We start from the raw sequence: 24,738 nt of genomic DNA, 5'->3' as shown, positions 1-24,738 counted from the left end.
TTTCTCTCTTCACAATTCCCCTCGGCCTTGGTGAAAGCAAGATTTTTTTTTAATTCCAGAATCAAAAACTTGTGTAAATCTCCTGATCCTATTCTTTTTCTCTAACATCTGATATGTTGTCTAGAGAATATGCTCTTACATTTTTAAAAAATAGTTATATACATGAATTTCATCAAAAATTCTTTTAAGAATGATATTACTTCCACGAGGTATGAAACCTTTTTTCTTCTGGAATTGTTTAAAATTAAGGCAACTCATCTTTTTTTCTGCTTCCATTACAGTCCAATGGCAAAATTCCCATTCTTTTAGGTCCCAGTTCAGAAAGGTAACTATGCACATGAACAATCTTAAGAGCATGAATAATCCTTCGACTTCCATGGGAGTACTCATATGCTTACAGTTGAACAGACATTTAGATACCTTGCTGAAATGAAACCTACAGTAGAAGCAGACACATGCTTAGTTTTTATTAAAACCGTTAATGTTCTATCCTAGAACTGAATTCACACAAATATATAAATCAGAGCCAAAGAAATATTAATGAGGTTGTCACAGGGTGCTCTACTCACTGCTGGACGGCCCTGGGGATTAGCTCTGCTAGGCTGACATCTCTTCCAGTGATCACTCTCCATCACTCTGTCTCTTTCCTTCCCTGTGATCCCTCTCTCGTTCCAGGGACTGCAACCTCCTCTTTATGACTCGGCCCTCCAGCCAGGTCATTATATGGTTTCCCCTTCTGGGAGTATATCAAAATCCCTTCTCACTAGCAGTCTCAGGCAGTCTTCCCTTTCACTGTCCTATAGTGCCACTCCCTCAGGGTCTGGTATGGAAACCCAGGCCCACCTTCTAATCCAGGTTCCCAGCCCACGGACCCTCCAACATGCAGCCAAGATCTGTTCAGTCCCTAATCTTGGTGTTTACTCCCTGGGCTGCTTCCTGCTTTGCATTCCTTCTAGATCCTGCTCACTTCAGGGTATGCCCTTCCCTCAGGGTGAGGGCCAGGCCTCCAAGGTCCTACTCTTTTCCTGGGTTCCCTACTTCCCTCTCTACTGAACAGAAGGTGACAACTGCCTCCCTCTCAGCAGCCTTTGCTACTGCCAGCTGCCTGGGTTTATACTAGCCCAGCCCACCCATGCTCAGGTGAGCTTCCTCTAATCAAGGCTTTCCACTCAGCCTATATCTCACTCATTTGCTGCTTAATGGCTGATTGGGCCTGTTTGGCCTAATCCAGATCTCGCAGAAGCAGTGTGCGCACGCACACACACACATCTTTCTGTACTGAAGTTTTTGTTGTTTTAAGATCTTAGCCTACATAATATCCATCTCCAAGGATAAGAGACACAAGCCTGTTCCCTTTGAAGGTCTATTATTCTAAGAAGTATAACCCTACTTAACAATCATAAATGTGCTTGTCATTTCTCTTTAAGTTTATATTTATTTAACTGAAGAGTTCATTTAACAGGAAACATTCTAAAAATTTACAGTAAAATAAGACTAACACAATACTGATTTTCTAATCAACCCATTATTCATATATTTAGTGACCCAAGAGTAATACAAAATAAAAAATACCAAAAAACTAATAAAGATCCTTATGCTCAAAATAAAAACAGCACAGCAATTTCTTCCTAGGGGTCATAAAAAGTTATCAAAGCCATATGACTTCTGCACAGGATATGGAGCAGAACATGCCACTTAAATAACAAATAGAATCTACCACTCTTTTAACTACAAGAGTAAAGAATAAACTAAATTAAATGTTCAACAACCATAAAAAACAGTATTGCTAGATCTAAGAGCTACATTCCAGTACATAAGAATGGCCATACTGGGTCAGACCAATGGTCCATCTAGCCCAGTATCCTGTCTTCTGATAGTGGACAATGCCAGGTGCTTCAGAGGGAATGAACAAAATAGAGTGATCTATCCCATGTTGTCCCTTCTGAGCTTCTGGCAAACAGAGGCTAGGGACACTCAAAGCATGGCTTTGCATTCCTGTCCATCCTGTCTAATAGCCACTGATGGACCTATCCTCCATGAACTTATCTAGTTCTTTTTTGATCCCTGTTATAGTCTTGGCCTTCACAACATCCTCTGGCAAAGAGTTCCACAGGGTGACTGGGCGTTGTGTGAAGAAATACTTCCTTTTGTACAGTAGCCCTGTATCAGCATATTTTCTACCAATAAGTGAAGCTCCTAATCTTCAAACCTGATCATTTGCAACACAAGCCCTCACAATGTGTGACACCTATGCTTTAGTTCATGTCAACTCATTATTGAAAGATTTTTTTTAAAAAGGGTATAACCTATTATTATGGATGTTTTCCTCATTATCTGAACAAAACAAACAACTTTTGCAATCTGTAACAGGGTAATTGTGGTTGGGGGCCCTGTTACAGCTTGCAAAGCTGTTTTATTAAATTCAAACATTTAGAAAAGATCCATAAAACAGATTTTATATTTAAAATAATTATACATTTGTCAATTATGGCACGTCATTAAACACAGGCCATTTGGAACCAGGTAGTAGGGTGAGCTCTTGTGGAATGCCACAACCTTTATTTCTGCCCTTTCCATATTAATTACACCTTCCTCCCCCAGAACAAGTACTGCTGTCTGGACTCTACCTTAGGACTGCTGTACCCTCTTCTTCCCCACTGCCTTCCTGAGGCCATGGTCTGAACTCTCTCCTATCTGGAATCTCCTATCAGTTCCTGCTTAGTTTCCCATCCTTCCCTGATAGGCCTTTCTCCAACCCTGGATGGGAGGAAGTGGGGGAGAGACGAACAGAGGGTCCAGAGCTGCAAGCAGCAGCCTTTGTCTCATGTAATATATGTGCAATGGGATGGAGGCCGAACCATGTCTGACAGTGAGCTTTCTACAGAGGATAAGATTATATTTCCTATTGCATGCTCTTGTTCTAAACTTACATTTTATGTTTAATAAAGAAGTTTACATAGCTTAAGTTAATTTAAATTATTTTGGGATTCAAACTCAAGTTTAAAAAGGCACAGTTAGAAATCCTCAGAATTTGCCTATTCATGACAGCTAGCAACCAAAGCTGAAGACAATAAGATCATTAACTGGAGCAGCAAAAAACAAAACTAAACCCTGAACTCCGGTATTTCCAAATACAAAAAGTGGGACTGATCCAATTTTTAAATGTGTTCTTTTTTAAAATTATAAATCTAAACATCCAAGGTGAAATTCATTGCAATGCAGAAGGCCCATGAAAAATCCCTCCATACCCCACTTTACTTCTCAACGTAACTTCCACTCTGTATTTAAAGTCATATCTACTTACTTTATTGACAAATACACCTCTACCCCGATATAACATGACCCGATATAACACGAATTCAGATATAACGCGGTAAAACAGTGCTCGGGGGGGTTGGAGCTGCACAATCCGGTGGATCAAAGCAAGTTCAATATAACATGGTTTCATGTATAACTCAGTAAGATTTTTTGGCTCCCGAGGACAGCGTTATATCGGGGTAGAAGTATAGTAGTTTTTACTCCTCTTAATTCTGAAGAACATAAAGTAATATAGAAGAACACACCAGATTCAATTCTGCCTTATAAATCAATAGTTAGCAAAGAGAAATAAAGACCACATTTGAATTTCAGATCAAAGGTAGAGATTACATACTAATAGTTTTTAAAAATCATATTTTGACTTGTAAGCTGATCCTACATAATATGGATCCACTGAATTACTGAATACCACGAAGCCACTTTATTGTAATTTTCTAACCATAAGTATTTAGTTTAATAAGCAAACAGGATGTGTACATTTTATTTTGAGTAACCCTAACAAACTATTTTTTACTGAAAGTGCAAGTCAAGATAAATCTTGTTATTTTAAAATGTCCTGTATAGAAGAGTACCAGCAAGAGAGCTGGGCTCAGTTCTAACTCAGTGTGACCTCTCTGTTTCACAGTTTACCCATTTGTGAAATGGAGAAAAAATGCGTATCTGTTTTTCTAAAACACTTTGAGATCTATGAATTAGAAATGTGTTTACATATTATTGTTTACTTTTTGTATTTTATGAAGCTTGGATATTGAAAATAGACTAGTCAGTTTAACTTTTTATTTTATACAGTCAGTTCCTACTCATTTTCACTTTCTGGTGCCTACACTTTAAAATGATGCTACAAACTTTTGGGGAAACGACAGATGAATTTTATTCTTTTAAAAAGAAACTGTTTCAATGGAATACTGAAAACAATGGAATTGTGGGCTGTTGTTGAGCTTTGTATAAATATGAAACTTTTTTTAAAAGCTAAAATTATAAGATAGACTGACCTAACAACATATGTATTCAATGCAGAGCTAAAAACCACACATTTACATTCTCAGTGTGTGGTCCTGCTTAGCAGTTAATGGTTTACTTTATATCAACATAGTAGGTATTTATATAATTTTTTGTTTATCAACAACACTAAATAGGTTTGACTTCAATACCAAGCAATATTCCACCTGATACTCGCATGATAGACCTTCAAAACAACAAAATTAAAGAGGTCAAGGAAAATGATCTCAAAGGACTCACATCACTTTATGTAAGTTTGTTATTTTCTGATTCAGTGTTATTTAGGCAACTCAGAGATTGTATTTATTTATATAAATTATGTCCTTCCTTCTACAACAATTTAGATTAATTAGAATAAAATATTTTGATGTCTTCAACTCTGGGTGCATACACATTACAGACTGCAATCTTGTCAGTTTACATGGAGCTCACAACATCCAGACATGTGCCGTGGGCAGGGAAAATACATTCAAGCTTTTAAGTACCCAGAGAGAAATTTCTCTCAGCTTTAACTGACTATAAGACAAATTTCCCACTCTCCCCATCTAAGTACTGTAACCAACAGCCATAAACTTAATCCCACATGTGAAGGAGATGTCAGGGAGGAATTTTCAAAAGCACTCACCTAACTCTGCTTCCATTGAAGTGAATGGTAAAACTCCTATTAACTTCAAATGAAACAATGTAAGGCCAACACTGAGCTCCTTTGAAAATCCTGTCTGCCTTATTAATTCTTTAAGATATAGGCAAGCATACTAAATTAAAATAATATGAAAATGATTAAAAATTATGATGAGAAAATGACACTTTAAAACTAGAATATAACAATTTGACAGGATTGTACCTGATACTCCCTTCCAGAAGTGCAAGCAAAATAGGATGGGCTGGGGTGACTGGGAGGTCTAGATCAGGAAAATCTGTTATAAACAACTAAGGTAAGCAAAAATAAAAATCACATGCCTTTTGCAAAATCCCTCCTATCTCACAAATATTTGAGATTTTTTCCCCATATCTTCTATCTCCTCACAGATCATGCAGCATATCTTGGTTTCTTTAATAGTCTCTTAATTCAGTTTTTAGACATAACAGACAGCCACCATACACAAAGAGAAAAGAAAAGAACAAATCCACACCTCAAGTCAAAGTAAAAAAAAGTCAAGTCAAGTCAAAGTCAACTGACCAACATAGAGTACCTTAAAAAGAGATCCCCAATGTCATGGTAATAAATAAAGGATAGAGAAGTTTGACTAATGGAAAAAATCCTTTCCGACAGCACTTGGTCTCTCAACAACAAATGAAAGTTTAGCAAATCTAATGTACTCCACAGTCTATCAGTAGAGCTTTTACTTATTGTGGATTCATTGGTAGTAGAGAAAATAGGTATTATACAATCTTAGTGGTTGCCACACTTAGTGTCTACTTGTCAAATGCCTTGCATCCAGACACAAAAATGTAATCAGTATGAACTTTACAGAAAGTTAACGAAGAACACACTATTTTTTTATTTAAGTGAACACTAACTGATACTAACCTCCAGTGTCAGAACACAGAGATAAATCAGAAGCCATTACTAAGGCTGCGAGTCTGTCACAGAGGTCACAGAATTCATGGATTCCATGACTTTCCGGGACCTCCACAGCTGCAGCTGCTGGTGTGGCTAACCCCAGGGCCGCCCAAGCAGCTGCTGGGGCAGATCCCAGGCTGATACGTCCAGGCGGCTGCTAGGGAGGCCCCGGGGCTGGCTGCTGGAGCGGACCCTGAGGCCAGCAGTTGCTGAGGCAGCCCCGGGGGAAGCTGCACTGGCCGCTGCTGGGGCAGCCCCAGGGCTGCCCAAACAGTGGCCAGTGCCACTGGCCCCGGGAGCCGCTGCAGCAGCAGTGGTCCCTGAGCAGCAGGGGTTTCAGAGCAGCAGTCCCCGGGGGCCTCGGAGAAGCAGGTGGCGGGGACTGACCGCCCCCACCCTCCGCCACCAAAGCAGGGGCGATCCATTGGTCCCCGGGGCCCCAGGAACTGCTAAATTTTTGTCAGGGATATTTACAGTAAAAGTCATGGACAGGTCACGGGCTGTGAATATTTGTTTATTGCCCGTGACCTGTCCATGACTTTTAGTAAAAATCCCCATGACTAAATCTTAGCCTTACTAATCACTTCTAGTTGTGACCTAATTGAAAGCTCATAATCTCTTGATAATAAAGAAGATTTGGTTTTTCAGATCAGTTCATCTGAGACCATTTAGCAAGACCTACAGAGTTCTGATTGAGAACAAAGTTTGTTTTCTTTATGCCACTTGTCAGAGCACTAGTTTCTTTAGCAAAGCCACAGATGACAGCAAATGATACTTTAAAAGCAGAATTTCCTACCAAATCCCTCAATCTATTTCCTTATTTTGATGGGGAAAAGATCAAGTCTGATTTTCTCATAATTACTATGAAGTGACAATGTGACATTCTGTACCTGAGGGGAGCGCCCTGTAACCCCTATATTCCTCATTTATATATAGTTGTGATCTTGCATATAAAGCAGGCCATGTGAGGTATCATGAGAAAGGTTATGATCTGCTGAAAGTCATTTTTCTATTCATATATGTGTATCATCAATACATATGAAATTATAAGAATTGTGTTATATGTTATCACTAAAACATGCTGTAAGTTGGGGAATCAGACAGATATTAGCCCCCCAGAGAAGGCAGCAAGGAAAATAACCAACACCTGGGCAGGATGTCAAACAACCCATCAACAACATTGTCCAGCAAGGGAGCTTTAATGCAATGACACACCTGCATGTGTTCAACTGTTTATCTTTACCAGGGAGTTTGCCTGAAGCGTTTGGTAATCTGCTCAGGTTTGCAGAGGCTAGTGTATATCCACTTTCCATTGATGAAGTGGTGACCCAATTAATAAATGTGCACTGCTCATCTTGAGCAGTGCAAGACGGTATATTCCTGAGGTACAGTGCTGGGAGCTCGGGGGATTTGGCTCTGGTGCCTTTCTCTGTGCGATTCATGGGTGGCTCTGGGAGCATTCATGCAATCTAGCTGGGTGTGGGTCTCCACATGTGGTAACAGCACCTGGAGGGGTTTAATGCTGGGTCACTAGCAAGGCATTGTGAGAGACAGCCCAGGCTAGAGAGAGTTAAGGGGGCACAGCGGTCCCACAGTCCCAGGCTGCACCCCGGGGATCCCGTCACAAACAGTAACAACATTTCATCAGTACTCTCTGAAGCAATGGAAAGTAGAAACATGAACAGTCAAGACACTGAAATATAGAAGTATAATCTGACATGCAAAATAATCTCAGGTAACACAATGTATTGATCATACTCTGTCACATGGCAGGCCCTCAACTAGTGAGGCAATGATTTCTAGAAGAGCACAGAGAAAGCAAGATTAAGAGACCTGTCCAAAGTAGGGATATTTTGTTTAAATGAACAGAAAAATAATTTTAAGTACATCAGTGTTCAAAGATAATGGAAAGTAAGACAAATGAAATGTTTTTGTTGTTATATACAATTTACTCATTCCTTTTAATTCTGGCTGGGCAGATTTTCATTAATAAGCCATTTTGAATACATCAACCTCCTCTCCGGGAGCAGTACTGAGACAAAGACAATTAGAAGTCTTGAAAAGGACTGAGATCATGACAGTGGGGAGAAAATATTTTATTCCTCCTCTTTACCATAATTCCTAATTTTCCCATATTGTACCTCATACAATTTATTTACTTGCTCTTTTTTCAGTTCTTGCAAGGTGCTGAGCACATTCAACATCCTTTGACTAAAACATGAGTAGATGACTCTCAGTACATCACATGATTTAGCCTTCAAATCTCTATAACATACTGCCTGTTTCCCTCTTTGTTTGTCTTTCCACAATACGCCCACCCTCCTTTCTCCACATTCACCAAGGGCACTTTTTGTCTCCCACAATAATCATGGGGAATTGAAAGCTGGTGTTGAAAGATAGCAATTTAAGTTGGGATTTTTGTTTTACAAAAAAACAAAAAATTAACATAAAAGAACAAAACAAATCTAGATGGAGACAGTTTGCCAGTCCAAGATGTGGGCACAGCACTTTTTGATGCCAATTGGAAAACAAATCTAATTCTTTCCTCATTATTTGGCCTTCCCAACTATATTTAGCTGTACTGGCTTATGGTCTTCAAAAATGTGACTACAGCATCACTGGTATGTTATGTTTGAAACAATGAATATAGAAAAAAGCAGAAATCATACAATTTATCCCCATGAGTAGATATGTCATTTTTTTGCTTACTACACTGAGCAGTAAACAATCAGCAAAAGGAGCAAAATATTTATTGCACAGCTTACTTTAACAATCATGAGAATATGAGATTAGCTTCTCTCTTGCAGTCACTCACCTTTGGTGCATCCCAACGGCACTTTTCTCTTACTTCTTGTGGAAGCTTGAAGTTCTAGGTACATTTTTTGAGTAATTCAATTTTTATGGATTTTATGATTAAGTAAAACATACAACATGAAAGATGTTTTTAAACAAAAGCTATTTGAAATATGCATTTATGCATTCAATTATTAGTAAATAAGTTCTCATTTCCAAGTATGTTAAATTAGAAATCAGGAACTCTTTAATGACCTGAAAATCAAAAAAGAATCCTACAAAAAGTGGAAGCATGGACAAATTGCTAAGGATGAGTACAAAAGAATAGTGCAAGCATGTAGGGACAAAATCAGAAAGGCTAAGGCACAAAATGAATTACACCAAGCAAGGGACATAAAAGGCAATAAGGTTAATAATGACCAAATACTTAACATAATTTATAATAATATCCAGGAGAAAGGAACACAAGACAAAATAGGGAAGGAACAAGTTAAAGAATATTTAGATAAGTTAGATGTATTCGAGTCATCAGGGCTTGATGAAATTCATCCTAGGGTACTTAAGGAACTAGCTGAAGCAATTTTGGAACAGTTAGCAATTATCTTCAAGAACACATGGAGACAGGTGATGTCTCAAAGAACTGTCTTTAAAAAGGGAAACAAAGAGGACTGGCAGAATTATAGACCACTTAACCTAATTTCGATACCTGGAAGGATATTGTAACAAATCATTAAACAATCAATTTGTAAGCACCTAGTAGATAATAGGGTTATAAGGAATAGCCAGTGTGGATCTCTCAAGAACAAATTATACCAAACCAACATAGTTTACTTTTTTGACAGGGTTACTGGCCTAGTAGATGTGGGAAGCTGTAGCTGTGATATATTTTGATTTTAGTAAGGCTTTGGACACACGTGACATTCTCATAAACAAGCTGAAATGTGGTCTATAATTACTATAAAGGGGTGCACAACTGATTAAAATACCATATTCAAAGAGTAATTCTCATTGGTTCACTGTCAAACTGGGTGGACATATCTAGTCCACCTAGGATCTTTCCTGTGTCTTGTTCTAGTCAATATTTTCACTAATGACTTGGATAATGGATTGGAGAGTATGCTATAAAAATCTGTGGATGACATCAAGCTGAGAGGGGTTGCAAGCACTTTGGAAGACAGAATCAGAATTCAAAACAACCTTGACAAATTAGATGATGGTCTGAAATCAACAAAATGAAATTAAATAAAGGCAAGTGCAAAGTATTACATGTAGGAAGGAAAAATCAAATGCACAACTACAAAATGGGGAATAACTGTCTAGGAAAGGATAGGGGGATTATAGTAGGATTAGAAGTTGAATGTGAGTCAACAGCGTGATGCAGTTGCAAAAAAGGCTAATATTCTGGGGTACACCAATAGGAGGGTTGCATCTAAATCATGGGAGTTAATTGTCCCGCTCTACTCAGCACTGGTGAGGCCTCAGTTGGAGTATTGTGTCCAGTTCCGGGCACCGTACTTTCAGAAAGAAATGGACAAACTGGAGAGAGTCCAGAGAAGAGCAACAAAAATGATTAAAGGTTTAGAAAACCTGACTATGAGGAAAGGTTAAAAAAAGATATGTTTAGCCTGGGGAAAAAAAGAATAGGGCAGGAGCTGATAATCTTCAAATACATTAAGGTCTGCTATAAAGAAACTGGTAAAAGGATGATGATCAACTGGTCTCCTTGTTACCCCAAAGATAGGACAAGAAATAATGGGCTTAATCTTCAGCAAGGGAGATTTAGGTTAGATCTTAAAAAAAACTTTCTAATGGCAAGGGTAGATAAGCTTGGGATAGGCTTTCAAGGGAGGTTGTGTAATCCCAGTCATTGGAAGTTTTTAAGAACAGGTAGGACAAACACCTGATAGTGGTGGTCTAGGTATACTTGGTCCTGCATCAGGGCACGAGGCTGGACACCTCTCAAGATGTCTTCCAGCCCTACATTTCTACTACTCCATAAAATAATATGTAATTACCAAAAATATTTACCAATGTCCTCACAAATGCATGATTATATATTGGATTTTTATTGGATTTTAATACTGTTTTCTTACTTTTCACATTTTTCTTAGGCACTGGCTTTGAACAACAACAAAATATCTAAGATCCACCCAAAAGCCTTTCAATCAACAAAGAAGTTGCGACGGCTGTACTTGTCCCATAACCAGCTAACAGAGATCCCAGCAAATCTGCCAAAATATTTAGCAGAGCTACGGATTCATGATAATAAGGTTAAGAAAGTACAAAAGGAAGCATTTCAAGGAATGAAGGCTTTACATGTTTTGGGTACGTCCATCTTATTGGAACAGTATTAAAATGACTGCATGTTACCAGCTGACAAGAGTATTTCAGGACTGCATTAAGCAATATGGCGAACGTGCTAATAAATACAGTACAGACATCATAGCTATTTTACACACACAACTCCAAGAGCATGAGATTTCTATACAGAATGTCTGCATAATTGGGTCCTAAATCACTATGGAAATATTATAGAAGTTTTATTAGCTTTTTTTAATAAAATGTTATTTTGCCTATTTTACGAACACAAGTTGGTGAAAATGCTAAACTGCTACATGTTCTTGAAAAATAGCTAAATTCAGAAAGAAATTAATCTACATCCAAATATTAATGGTCTTGTGAGGCAGCTGGCCAAAACCTTGGGTTCAGCTAGAACCGCAAATTAGTAGGCTCCCTCACAGCTCAGCTTCTTTACATATTCTTTCTATGAAGGTTGATCACTGAATTTGAGATGTCACATTTCATGGACAACTGACTATGATGCCATGGATTTCACCACAGGAGAAAACAGAAAAGCTAACTCAGGATTGGGGGGGAAAAAGGCTCAGATTCAAAAATGCAAAATCTGCAGTAGCAGCAAAGAATATACCGTTACTAGCAACTTTTGTTTCCTACATGTAGTTTCTGTTCAAATTTTCCTTATATAGAATTCCTCTTTAAAGCAAGATATCTATATTGGGGGAAATTTGGCACACCATCATCAATTAAAGCATCTTTTATTTGCTTTACATAACTGAAATTCAGAGCTACCTAACTGTACCTGCTAAGTGGATCAGGTTTTGGTAACTTTGCAGGTCAAAACATGCAATCCTTACTCAGGCAAAACTGTGACATGTAGCTCCCCAAAGAGGCCAACAGGCAGCATCCAGCTGCTCCTGCATAGCCAACAGGAGCCACTTCAAAATTCCAATTATTATCCATGGTCATAGTGAGGTTATTCCATGGAACTCCAGACTGTTTTGCAATGTAGAATTCGGGAGCGGGGATTTGCCGTTTAAAAAGAAGTGTGCACAAACTGCATAATCCCAGGACAATCTCCTCTGAATTATAGCACAGAAATTTTAAAACTCGGTGATGTAAAGCATGCTTTTTTTAAAATCAAATTACCAAAACGGTCATAATGATTACAAGTGAGGTGAAAGCAGAGTAGCTTTTAGTAAGCCTTGTATAATTAGACATACTAGAATTAACATGCAATGTGTATTAGTTTAATTATAAAATACTTGCTTTGGCAGAAATGAGCGCAAATCCTCTGGACAATGATGGAATAGAACCAGGTTCTTTTGAAGGCGTGACAGTCTACCACATCAGAATTGCAGAAGCTAAACTGACCTCAGTTCCCAAAGGTATGGGTTCTTTTTTCTAGTAAGGATATGCCTGAATAATCTATAGGACTTTCAGATGTGTGCTATGTACAATAAGAATCTTCCCCCCACACCAATGGTCTCTTGAATAACCTGATTTCACACCTATTATTTGTCTTTAAATTTCTGTAGTACAACATTACAATATTCAAAATAATTATTTCCATCCAATGGGTTCTAAATTCGTTCCTCTCTCCACTCCATCACAAGCAGCTGCCCATCCTTCCCATCTGCCTTTTTCATCCTTGGCATGCTGTTACTGAGCACTGGTAGACACTCTCTCTTGTTCTCAGTGGTTGAGGAGATTAACTTCTCCCACTGTCCCATTCTGTCCAGATGGTGTGTGCCACCTTCATTAAGGTCAAGAAGCAGCAGAAACAGTAACAACAAACCAACAGCAAGGAGGGGCAATTCAGCCTAGCCCAGAGAACAAATTAGGCCAGGCCTCCCAACAAATTACAACTCTCTCCTTTAACTTTCCTCTGGCAGCCTCTCCCAAACGCTTAAGAACCATGCAGGTCTAAAAATACCTGGGAATGAGCCAGTGTCGTAACTGAAAACTGCCACAGATACTTAGTCAATCTGAAATAACAGTTATTTTCTTTTTTTATTCCTCTTCCAAGTAACCTACATAATGATCAACTTTCCAAGTAATACTTCCTTTCCATTCAAATTTTAACCTTTTTTTTTTTGTTAACAGAGATGCTTCTCAAGAAGTTGAAGCATTAAGAATCCAAGCTTTTGATTCCACATGGAGGACAATTACTGGATGATTCCTCCTTGATCATGCCTCTTTGTGAGCACTTAACTTTTCAGATAGGCAAAACACAGAAACTTCTCCAAAACCACTTGTCCTTGCTATATTGAGTTATGCCTAGGTTTATGATTATGAGTCATAAGTGATCTTGCACTCTTTTGCCTAATAAAACATTTAATCCATGCTAGGTATGATTCTCCTCTGGTCTGGGAATCTGTAGATTATTCCCAAACCTGAACAGCAGCACAATCCAGTACCATCTATAGGCCTGATTCTTTCACCCTTATTTACAAGTAGATACATGGATTTCAATGAGATTATTCACGGAGTAAAGTATTACTCAACATCAGTGAAGGTGGCAGGGGTTGACCATATAAACAAAAATCCAACAAGAATAATTAAAAAGAAAGACAGCAGAAATCTAAAGATATTGGACACTATAATTAAAATACTTATAAAAATATCTAATCAATTTGCCAGAATATTTAACTAATCTAGGGTAAAATAAATATATTAATTTCTTTTAAAAACAGACAATGAATAATTAGTCAAAGTCCATTTATTGTTGATTTCATTATAAAATTTCAAAGAGAAAGCAAATATTCAGGTCAACAATTGTTCTGAACAACAAACCCTATCAATTTAAACTACAAATGAAGTCTAGAAAAATCAAAAACAGAACATACATTTATATTTTTTGATCCAGATAGCAAACCCAGCACCTTTCCAACCTTCCCCAAAATAAAAAGGGAGGAAGTCGTCAAGAATTTAATAAATATAAATATTTTAACCAATTAAATTGCATTGATTTTTATTCCCTTTAGGGCTACCATCCTCTTTACTAGAGCTTCATCTAGATGACAACAAAATTACTGCAGTTGAACTTGAGGATTTTATTCGGTACAAAGATCTTCAAAGGTAAAATGCAATATGTAGAATGATTCCTCCAAGAAGCACTGCTTGGTGGAACGTCAAAATTTCGAGGACTTTCTCCATCACTTTAGGTAACCATTTTTGGGATAGGGTACGGTATAGTGAAATAGATTAAAACATTCATTTTGTAATTGCATTAGAACAATGATGTCCAAACTGTGGCCTCTTTAATGTGACTGGAAAACACGATAGAAGAAAATTTACATTTGCCATCTTTTAGAGTGCTGTATGATACACCAGCCTTTGTCTTAACAGAGTGCCTAGGAGCATGCCAGGAGACACCAGGTTCAAGCAAGTACTCTAAGTGCTTCAGGTGCTCAGACTCTCGAGCCTTTAAATAGCTGGCTGGTTCAGTCTACTCCACCAACTAACTTCAAACCGCCTCCTCCCAGATCTCCACATACCCTGCCTCCATGATCACTGCTCCCAACTTTCTCCTAACTGACATGATTATCTCCTCTGCTGGAAACTTATTGCCCTCCTGAGCAGTGTAGAGAAAAAGCAGCAGCAGACTCATCATATTGCTTTTTGCTGGCACATTTCTGCTCAGCAGATTCATCAGAAATGTTTCCTGGTACTCTTTTCCCCACTCAGGAGGGGAGGGTGAGTGAAGAATAAAGCAGCCTCTGAGCTTCTGCTCCTTTAAGAGGTGGGGAGCAAGGTACTGAGAAAGTGGAGAGCTGGCTGGAGTCATGCAGTTCTTCACAAGGGAGGAAAAGGGGAAAAAGCAGTATCTAATACAGGAGGAACTAGGGCACCCAGCAGAGAGTGCATGGGAAAACGGCAGGATAGTATAAGTAGGAGAGTTCCTCTCCAAGGCCCAGCTGGTACTCTGAAAAAGTGGCTGAGTAACTTTGAATCTAGAATTTGCTCTTAGAAACTTAAGCTGGGAGCTGCTTGCAAGACTTCCAATTCAGTCTAAGAAACTAGAATAGAGGGGAGTGAAGAGAGCTTTACATTGTCCTTCCCTTCCTCAATTTTGTCCCCTTAACATTTTGAAACAATATTTTTAGCCCTGCAGCTTGTCACTGCCTGAGACTAAGTTAAAGTGTGACTGACAATTTATGTTAAGAGGAAATCTGAAAGTAGAAAATAAAAGTGAGGTACAGTAACTACTCCTGAGAATTTTGGGGATATGAAGAGTTACACTAAGCTGAAAATGATTAAATTTAGTTCTATAAAAAATTTAATTTTTCCTGATACTGTGTCTATATTATAACAATACAAAAATATTTTTCATTGTGCATAAACATATTGATTGGGTATACTATTTGTTTAAATGTGACAGGTTTCAGAGTGGTAGCTGTATTAGTCTGTATCAGCAAAAAGAATGAGGAGTGCTTGTGGCATCTTGGAGACTAATAAATTTATTTGGGCATAAGCTTTCGTGGGCTAAAACCCACTTCATCAGATGCATGCAGTGGAAAATACAGTAGGAAGATATATAAACACAGAGAACATGAAAAAATGGGTGTTGCCATACCAACTCTAACAAGACTAATCAATTAAGGTGGGCTATTATGAGCAGGAGAAAAAAAACTTTTGTAGTGATAATCAGGATGGCCCCATTTCCAACAGTTGACAAGAAGGTGTGAGTAACAGCAGGGGAAAAATTAGCATGGGGAAATAGTTTTTACTTTGTTATGACCCATCCACTCCCAGTCTTTATTCAAGCCTAATTTAATGGTGTCCAGTTTGCAAATTAATTCCAATTCTGCAGTTTCTTGTTGGAATCTGTTTTTTTTGTTGGAGAATTGTAACTTTTAGGTCTGTAATCGAGTGACCCAGGAGGTTGAAGTGTTCTCCGACTGGTTTTTGAATGTTATAATTCTTGACGTCTGATTTGCGTCCATTTATTCTTTTGCGACTGTCCGGTTTGGCCAATGTACATGACAAAGGGGCATTGCTGGCACATGATGGCATTATCACATTGGTAGATGTGCAGATGAATGAGCCTCTAATGGTGTGGCTGATGTGATTAGGTCCTATGATGGTGTCCATGTAAAGAGTATGGTTTATTTATACAAATATTGCTGATTTTTTTGCTCCTGATGGAATAACTATTGCATACCAACTGAATAACTAATGTACAATTGACCAAATATTGTCTTTTAAGTGGAGCTAAATTGAGCAAATGTTCTGTTCCAGATTAGTTCCATAGACCAATGCTGATTTACTTTATAGCAAAATTAACATTTTTTTCTTTTCTGATTTTTAGTTTTCTCCTGTATACTCCTGTGTGCAAAACTTGATTGAAAAGGATGCTCAGCAATGCTGTTATAAATCACCATGCATCAGCAGTTAAGCTTTCTTGTCTTATTTCTAGGTTGGGACTGGGAAACAATAAAATCAAAGATGTGGAAAATGGAAGTTTTTCCAGTATACCAAATGTACGAGAAATACATCTAGAAAACAACAAACTGAAAAAGGTTCCTCCTGGACTACCTGATCTGAAATATCTGCAGGTAATATACCACTACAGATGGTTTTATTTTTTGTTTTGTTATGCTGCTTAGGGAACAAATTACTTTAACAGTTACGTATCTTGGATACTGTTCTTACAACAGATACTCCTGGGGGAATTCTGTGCATCAGTGGACATGCAGAATTCATTTGTCTCGAATCATTTTGTATTTTCCTGCATAAAAAATATTTTGCCTAAGAAATGCTGCAGTTTCGTCTTTTGCCCACCAGAGGCTGCCTTGGCGCCAGAACAGCCAGCTGCGTTCATACCGGCTGTTCTAGTGCCACAGCGGCCTCCGGTGGTCAAAAGGCGGAACTGCAGCACTTCTTAGACAAAATGTTTTTTATGCGGGAAAAATACAAAATTCTATGCCCAGTGCTGTAGAATTCCCCTAGCACCCTGCCCGCGGAGTCAGGTTAGGACAGAGTGGGGCACACAGGGCTGCTGCGGGGGGGGGGGGGGCGGGTGTCACAGACTGGGGCTCAGAATGGCTAGTGTGGGGGACAGATCGAAGCATGGGCTCAGGAGCTAATGGGGTGACAGCTTTGAGCCTGGGGACGGGGGCTGCAGAGACCAATGGAGATGAGCGGTAAGGGGACAGGGGCAGATGTGCCTGACTGAATGGGAGAGGCTTGGGGTCAGCCAGGGTCTGCATCAGGGAGGCTTCCCAACACCTTCCCACCCCCCTCTAAAAAAAACCCAAAATCTCCCACCCACACCCTCCAGGTTCACTCCCAGGCTCTTTCTCTCCCGCTCAGTTCTTCCGTTACCCCTGACTGCCCCAAGCCTTTGCACTGTTTCTGACAAGTGCAGGAAATACAGTTCTGTATTATAATTTAAATAAATTACACAAAGTTCTGTATTACTATGCCTCGTAAGGAATCTATTCATCAAAAAAAAATATTACAGAATCTTTTTTTTTTTTTTGGTCTGTATTGTTACAGACATACTTGCTCACAGATATTTTGAAATAAATTACCAAAATAATTATAACTGACATGATTATATATTATTTTGACAAATAAAATATGCAAAATTTTGCAGAATTTTCGAATATTGTGTGCAGAATTTTTTTTTGGGCCTATTCTTTGGCCCAGAATTCCTCCATGAGTAAACAGACAAATGGGAAATAATGTATGTGTTTGAAGGGATAACCAAGTGCAAGTAGCAGAATCACTCAACATAAGCAATTCTTTGCAAAGAAACAACAGCCCAAAAGGTATTTTGTGTGGTAAAGTAATATCTAAGAAAACAATTGACCACTGGCCCACCAAAACAGGGCAAATAGGTAATAAGTAAATTTGTAACAGAGGCTTGTACACAGACAAGCTGGGACTGAAATATTTTCATCTCATGTTGAAAAACATTTATTTCCAAACCTACAAACTTATGAGATTACCTATTAAAATCAAGTTGAAACTGAAGAGTAGAGGGGGAAATCAAGGTGAAATGAATGATGCAGGTTTAAGGTTTGGCATTTAGGAACACACCAAGGTTAGAACAGGTCAGAATCCAAAATGCTTCCATATGCAATACAATATTGCATAAGTGGGAGGAGAAAAGCAAGCTGGCAATCAGAATGATGTAACTTTAAGGTCTAATATTTCACAATCTGCCATGTCCATGACTTTATTCTACTGCAAAGCCAATAATCTAAGTTTACAAACAGTTTAGAGTATTTGTTTCTAGCCCTGACAGCTAGCAAGACATAGTAAGGCTGTAAAATTATCACTAGCATTACTTTTTATTTATTTTTTTAAAGTATAGTAAGTCAGATACCTCAGACTGCTGATTTTTTTATTTCCCTTGTTAAGGCTGTGTGTTTACCAGAAACATGAACAAAAATAAAATAAAAAATGAGCCAAATCTGCTCATCAGGCAGAACAGTTAGAACAGGGATTGGCAACCTTTGGCCCGCAGCCCGCCAGGGTAAGCCCCCTGGAGGGCCGGGCCGGTATGTTTATCTGCCGTGTCCACAGGTTCGGCCAATTGAGGCTCCCACTGGCCACGGTTCACTGCTCCAGGCCAACGGGGGCTGTGGGAAGCGGCGGCCAGCACATTTAGTACAAATATTTGCACTGTAAAAGATAAACAAAAGAAATAGTATTTTTCAATTAACCTCATACAACAGGGACTGGCAACCTTTCAGAAGCGGTTTGCCAAGACTTCATTTATTCACTCTAATTTAAGGTTTCACGTGCCAGTAATATATTTTAACGTTTTTAGAAGGTCTCTTTCTATAAGTCTATAATAAACTATTGTTGTATGTAAAGTAAATAAGGTTTTTAAAATGTTTAAGAAACTTCATTTAAAATGCAGAGCCCCACGGACCGGTGGCAATGACCTGGACAGTGTGAGTGCCACTGAAAATCAGCTCGTATGCCAAAATTGCCTACCCCTGTCATACAAGAACTGTAGTGCAATCTCTTTGTCATGAAAGTACAACTTACACATGTAGATTTTTTTACGTAACTGCACTCAATAACAAAACAATGTAAAACTTCAGTGCCTACAAGTCCACTCAGTCCTACTTCTTGTTCAGCCAATCGCTAGGACAAACAAGTTGGTTTTACATTTACAGGAGATAATGCTGCCCTCTTCTTATTTACGTCACCAGAAAGTGAGAACAGGCATTTGCATGGCACTTTTGTAGCCGGCATTGCAAGGTTTTTACTTGCCAGATATGCTAAACATTCGTATGCCCCTTCACGCTTTGGCCACCATTCCAGAGGACATGCTTCCATGCTGATGAAGCTCATTAAAAAACAACAACACATTAACTAAATCTGGGTCTGAAGAATTGTATGTCCCCTGCTCTGCCATATATTTCACGTTAAAGCAGTCTCCTATGATGACCCAGCACGCTGTTCATTTTAAGAACATTTTCACTGCAAATTTCACAAAATGCAAAGACGGTACCAATGTGAGATTTCTAAAGATAGCTACAGCACTTGACCCGAGATTTAAGAATCTGAAGTGACTTCCAAAATCTGAGAGGAGAAACTGCAGAAACTACAGAACCCGAACCACCAAAAATGAAAATCAGCTGTGTTCTGGTAGCATCTGACTCATGATGATGAAAATGAACATGCATCGTTCTACTCCGCTTTGGATCATTATCGAGCAGAACCCATCATCATCATGGACACGTCCCCTAGATGGTGGTTGAAGCATGAAGGGACATATGAATTTTTAGCGCATCTGGCATGTAAATATCTTGACACATCGGCTACAACAGTGCCATGAGAACACCTGTTCTCACTATAAGGTGACATTGTAAACAAGAAGCGGGCAGCATTATCTCCTGCAAATGTAAACAAACTTGTTTGTCTGAGCAATTGGCTGAACAATAAGTAGGACTGAGTGGACTTGCAGGAGCTAAAATTTTATATTGTTTTATTTTTTAATGCAGTTTTCTTTGTACTTAATTCTATCTTTGTAAGTTCAACTTTCATGATAAAGAGATTGCATTACAGTACTTGATTTGGTGAATTGAATAATACTATATATTTTGTTTTTTTTACAATGCAAATACTTGCAATCAAATATAAATATAAAGTGAGCACTGTACACTTTGTATTCTGTGTTGTAATTGAAATCAATATATTTGAAAATGTAGAAAATATCCAAAATATTTACATAAATGGTATTCTGTTATTGTTTAACAATGTGATTAATTGTGACAATTTTTTTAATCGCTTAACAACCCTACTAAGTATATTGAGCTGCTTGAGTTTATCACTTTAAAACATGTTTTCTAATTCTTTAATCATGCTCCTGGGCTCTTCTCTGAACCCTCTTCAATTTATTAACATCCTTCCTGAATTGAGGACACAACTGGACACAGTATTTCAACAGTGGTAGCATTAGTACCAAATACAGACGTAAAATAACCTCTCTACACCTACTCAAGATTCCCCTGCTTATACATCCAATAGCAGCATTATCCTCTTGGCCAGAGAGATGCACCAAGAGCTTATGTTCAGATGATTGCCTACCATGAACCCCAAATCTTTTCCAGAGTCATTGTTTCTCAGGATAGAGTCCCCCATTGTCTAGCATGGCCTTCATTCTTTGTTCCTAGATGTATACATTTACATTTAGCCATATTAAAACACATACTGTTTGCTTGCACCCAGCTTACCAGGTGATCCAGATTGTTCTGTATCATTGACCTGTCCTCTTCATTATTTACCACTCTCCCAATTTTTGTTTCATTTGCCAACTATATCACTGATTATTTTGTTTTCTTCCAGGTCATTAATAAAAATGTTAAATAGAGTAAAGCCAAGAACCAATCCCTTCAGTACCCAACCAGAAAACACACCCATTCATTGACGATTCCCTGTTTACAAATACATTTTTGAAACCTATCAGTTAGCCAGCTTAACTGTTCACTTCCTGGTTTTCAAAATTTTGAGTGTCACTATACTAAATGTTCTGGAAAGGAACAAGGTTAACTGTGTGTTAAAGTTTTTTGCAGGGTAGACTGATTTAAATCAAAGGAATTTAAATCACCGATTTTAATCATTTTTTTCTTTTTCTGAGGAAAGGTTTAACCTAATTGATTGACAACAATTAAAATATGTTGATTTGAAACCAAATATAGCCTTCACACTAAATTTGGTACTTCTTTTTGCTAACCAGGAGACTATACTATGTCTCTACACATTTATGTCACCAATTTTATTGCTTAAATTGTTACTCAGATTATACATTTTTTACTTTTTGCTATGTGAGAAAATTGGAAATAAAGCATTTCTTATTTACTAGATGATTCATTTTATTTACAATTTGTATCAAGCTCCACTTGTATGGAAATTGGAATTGAACTGAAAATGCACAAAAACATCACTTTTAAAAATTATTATTTATATTTAACTACTTTAAATGTGGTTAATACATACGAGAAATTTATCCAAATATATTTAGCATTTAAAAATAGCTAATTTATTAAACAAAGGAAGTGTTATCTGTAAATAGTGAATTGAACTGATTGTTTCTGGTTACCATATCCTTCAAGATTTTGCAACCAATAGATCTCATCCACTCACATCTAGTTTTTACTCTTAGAATGGAAGAGGAAAATAAGAATTCCTGCATTTTCAGTTCCGAATCGGTTTCTTAACTTTGAATGAACTAGTTGCTGAAATGAACTAGTTCAATAAACTGAAATGAAGAAAATATTCTCTTTCCATCTGCAAAAGAGGCTATACAGCACTCAAAAGCTGACAACACTTAAACTCTGGTTCTAGGTGCTTAGCCCCAATTCAGTCGTTTGACTTTCTGTAACACTTTGGTAGCAAGCATGTATATAGACTGTCATAATATAAAATTTAATTTTAAAGAGGTTTTAAAGAAAAATTAATTTAAATTCAAATAAAAAATCTGTTCTTTAAATCAATTCTTATCTACCCTGATTTTTTTGAATACTGATGTATATTTCCTGTTTTATTAAATCATGGTTATAATACAATTATGAATACTATTTTAGAACATGTTGCTTAAGATTATGCTCTCTAATGTATATACAAGCTATGTATTTTTAAATGTTGCTGAAATTAATACAATATTAGCTCTAGTAAAATAAATTTATTTTTATCTACTGTGAATAAAAGGAAAATGTAACACATGCATATGCCCAAATACGTTACATTAAGAGAAGCTGCACATCTTCACTGTATATTAACCATTTTGCCTTCCTATAAATGCTGGCATCTAAGTGGCAAGTTAGATGACACTATAGTTATATTGCTGAGTTGAATTTTTTGTTCCTTAATGCAGCAAATCACTGTAGAAAATTTCATGAACCTTGCTCATGCACTATATGTTGCTCAAGTAATGAAGACTATCTGAAACATTTGAGTTTTCACGGTATAAAATGAGTTTGGGTTTGTTTACACAAAGAAGTTCATTTAGATTAAGGTAGGGTATGAATTTAAAGTGGAATAGCTATTCCTGATGAACTCCCTGTGTGGATGACTGAACGCGATAAATCGATCCCCGCTAGATCGATCACTGCCCGCCGATCTGGCCAGTAGTGAAGACATACCCTAAGGTGCCACAAGGACTCCTCGTTGTTATTCCAGAATAACTCACCACGTAGACAAGCGCATACAGATCTATGCAAATACATTTTTTGGTTTTCTGGCAATTCTGAAAAGCCAAGAAAAAAATAGTTTCAAGTTGAACCAAAACCAAAATTTTTTGTTATTTCTGGTGAATTGAAAAGTCGAAAAAATAATTTTGGGTCAAACAAAACTTTTATACTGACATTTCAAAATGAAATATTTTCATTTTGAACATTCTAAAGTTTTTTATTTAAAAAACAAAGGGAATTTGAAACAAAACAATGTTTCAAACTGAAAAAAACAAACATTTTGTTTCAGAAATGTCAAAACAAAGTGCTCTCACCTCAATGAATATGAAGTTTCCCAATGCAAGTACAATTTCCAGAGTATTTCCACTGCCTAGGAGGTTTAGACGGAGAGGTACATGTGGGTAAACTACTCAGCTGATGTACACCTTGGCACAGAGCGCAGAGCTTGGGAAGATGTGTTTAGGGAATGATAGCACCACAGAGTTCACTTAACGCCTTTGGGTTCAAGTAGTGTGTTTTAAATAACTTCACTCCTGGGGCGCAAGGCTACCTTCAACTTACTCCTCTGAAATTCTTCAGGGCCAGGCTAGCTACTCAGGCTGGTAGTGTGAGAAACAGATTTAGGCCTAAGGCCAGGTCTACACTAGAAAATATGGCGGGGTGGTGTTTTTTGTGACATTACTGTACTGGCAAAAGCCCGAGTGTAGATCCAGTTATATCAGCACAGAAGTGGTTTTACTGGAATTACTTATTTCTTTTTATAAGCTGTGTTTATATTAAGAGGGTTTGCTGATATAGCTATACTTTTTCTAGCATAGAGCTGGCCTAAGTCTCTACGCAGTTTACAGTTAATACAATACACATACTAGTGAATGCACATGTTAAAGGAAAAGGTATATTGGTATGTTATGCATATAGTCAAAGCACTGTGATAACAGGATAATAAATTAAATCTGACAAAATTTTGCAAAATGATGGAAAAATCCCCTTTCTAGTGACCTATTACCACTTGACTTTCAACTGTTGATACTAGAGGGTCTTACATCCAACTGCTCTACAGAAAATCCAAATTATAATTTTTGTTTTGTCAGTGACTGCATCAGTATGTTTTTCCCTACTTTCTCTACTAGATGTTATTACATATTTTTCTCCTTCTTATTCCTACAGGTTGTCTTCCTTCACTCTAATAATATTGCAAAAGTGGGAGTAAATGATTTCTGTCCAACAGGAGGAAGCTTGAAGAAGACATTATACAGTGGCATTAGCTTATTCAACAACCCTGTGAAATACTGGGAAGTTCAACCTGCAACGTTCCGTTGTATTTTAGGCAGAAATAGCGTGCAGCTTGGGAATTACTGAAAGTGATACAGAAGTTTGCATATTCCAAAACTATGTTTAAATAGACATGTTATGTTGCTGGTTTTACAATACTTGAAATCTATTGTAAAAGGGAAATTTTACACCCTTTAACCAGTTTACAAAATATTTACACTAATTTAGAGATTGTAAACTAGAAACACAATATACTTTAGCAGTCCTTTGTTTTATCTGATAATGTTAAACTTACATTTTTGAGTAAATTATGCAAAAACCTTGATTTTCAAGGAAAGAACGACTCTTGGAAACTGAACTGGAAACTGTTTCCTATTACAGATTTTAAATTGTTTACTTAAATCTACTTACTTTGTTTTTTTCCAATACAGAAGCAATGAAAAGCATTAAGTAAAAAAAACAAACTATCATGACTTTTTTCAGTACTGAAAATATTTTATTTTAAAAAGTGTATATAGAATGCATAAAAATGTGCAAACAAAAAATATCAGATGTAGTGTGTCAGATTTTTCACTGGTAAAATAAATTGACTAAGAGCAATTAAAAAGGTATGGTAAAAGGGAAATTTTACACCCTTTAACCAGTTTACAAAATATTTACACTAATTTAGAGATTGTAAACTAGAAACACAATATACTTTAGCAGTCCTTTGTTTTATCTGATAATGTTAAACTTACATTTTTGAGTAAATTATGCAAAAACCTTGATTTTCAAGGAAAGAACGACTCTTGGAAACTGAACTGGAAACTGTTTCCTATTACAGATTTTAAATTG

At 37.4% G+C, this 24,738-nt stretch overlaps 2 protein-coding genes across 5 annotated transcripts in view; one reads left to right on the top strand and one right to left on the bottom strand.

Moving 5' to 3' along the window:
- LOC123374725 (centromere protein P) overlaps positions 1-24,738 on the bottom strand; it is a 339,668-nt gene that overhangs the window by 161,243 nt on the left and 153,687 nt on the right. The window lies entirely within an intron of this gene.
- Positions 1-24,738, top strand: part of ASPN (asporin) — a 36,281-nt gene that overhangs the window by 10,709 nt on the left and 834 nt on the right. For all 3 annotated transcript variants that reach the window (XM_045024946.1, XM_045024947.1, XM_045024945.1), the window contains 6 exons: positions 4,455-4,567; positions 10,786-10,999; positions 12,250-12,360; positions 13,960-14,053; positions 16,395-16,533; positions 23,800-24,512. In XM_045024946.1, the coding sequence (XP_044880881.1) occupies positions 4,455-4,567; positions 10,786-10,999; positions 12,250-12,360; positions 13,960-14,053; positions 16,395-16,533; positions 23,800-23,991 (863 nt within the window). In that variant the 3' untranslated portion in view covers positions 23,992-24,512. The remainder of the gene's footprint in view (positions 1-4,454; positions 4,568-10,785; positions 11,000-12,249; positions 12,361-13,959; positions 14,054-16,394; positions 16,534-23,799; positions 24,513-24,738) is intronic.

This window comes from Mauremys mutica, chromosome 7 (genome assembly GCF_020497125.1).
Source record: "Mauremys mutica isolate MM-2020 ecotype Southern chromosome 7, ASM2049712v1, whole genome shotgun sequence".
Taxonomy (NCBI): Eukaryota; Metazoa; Chordata; order Testudines; family Geoemydidae; genus Mauremys; species Mauremys mutica.
This window is presented reverse-complemented; position numbering and strand designations above follow the sequence as displayed.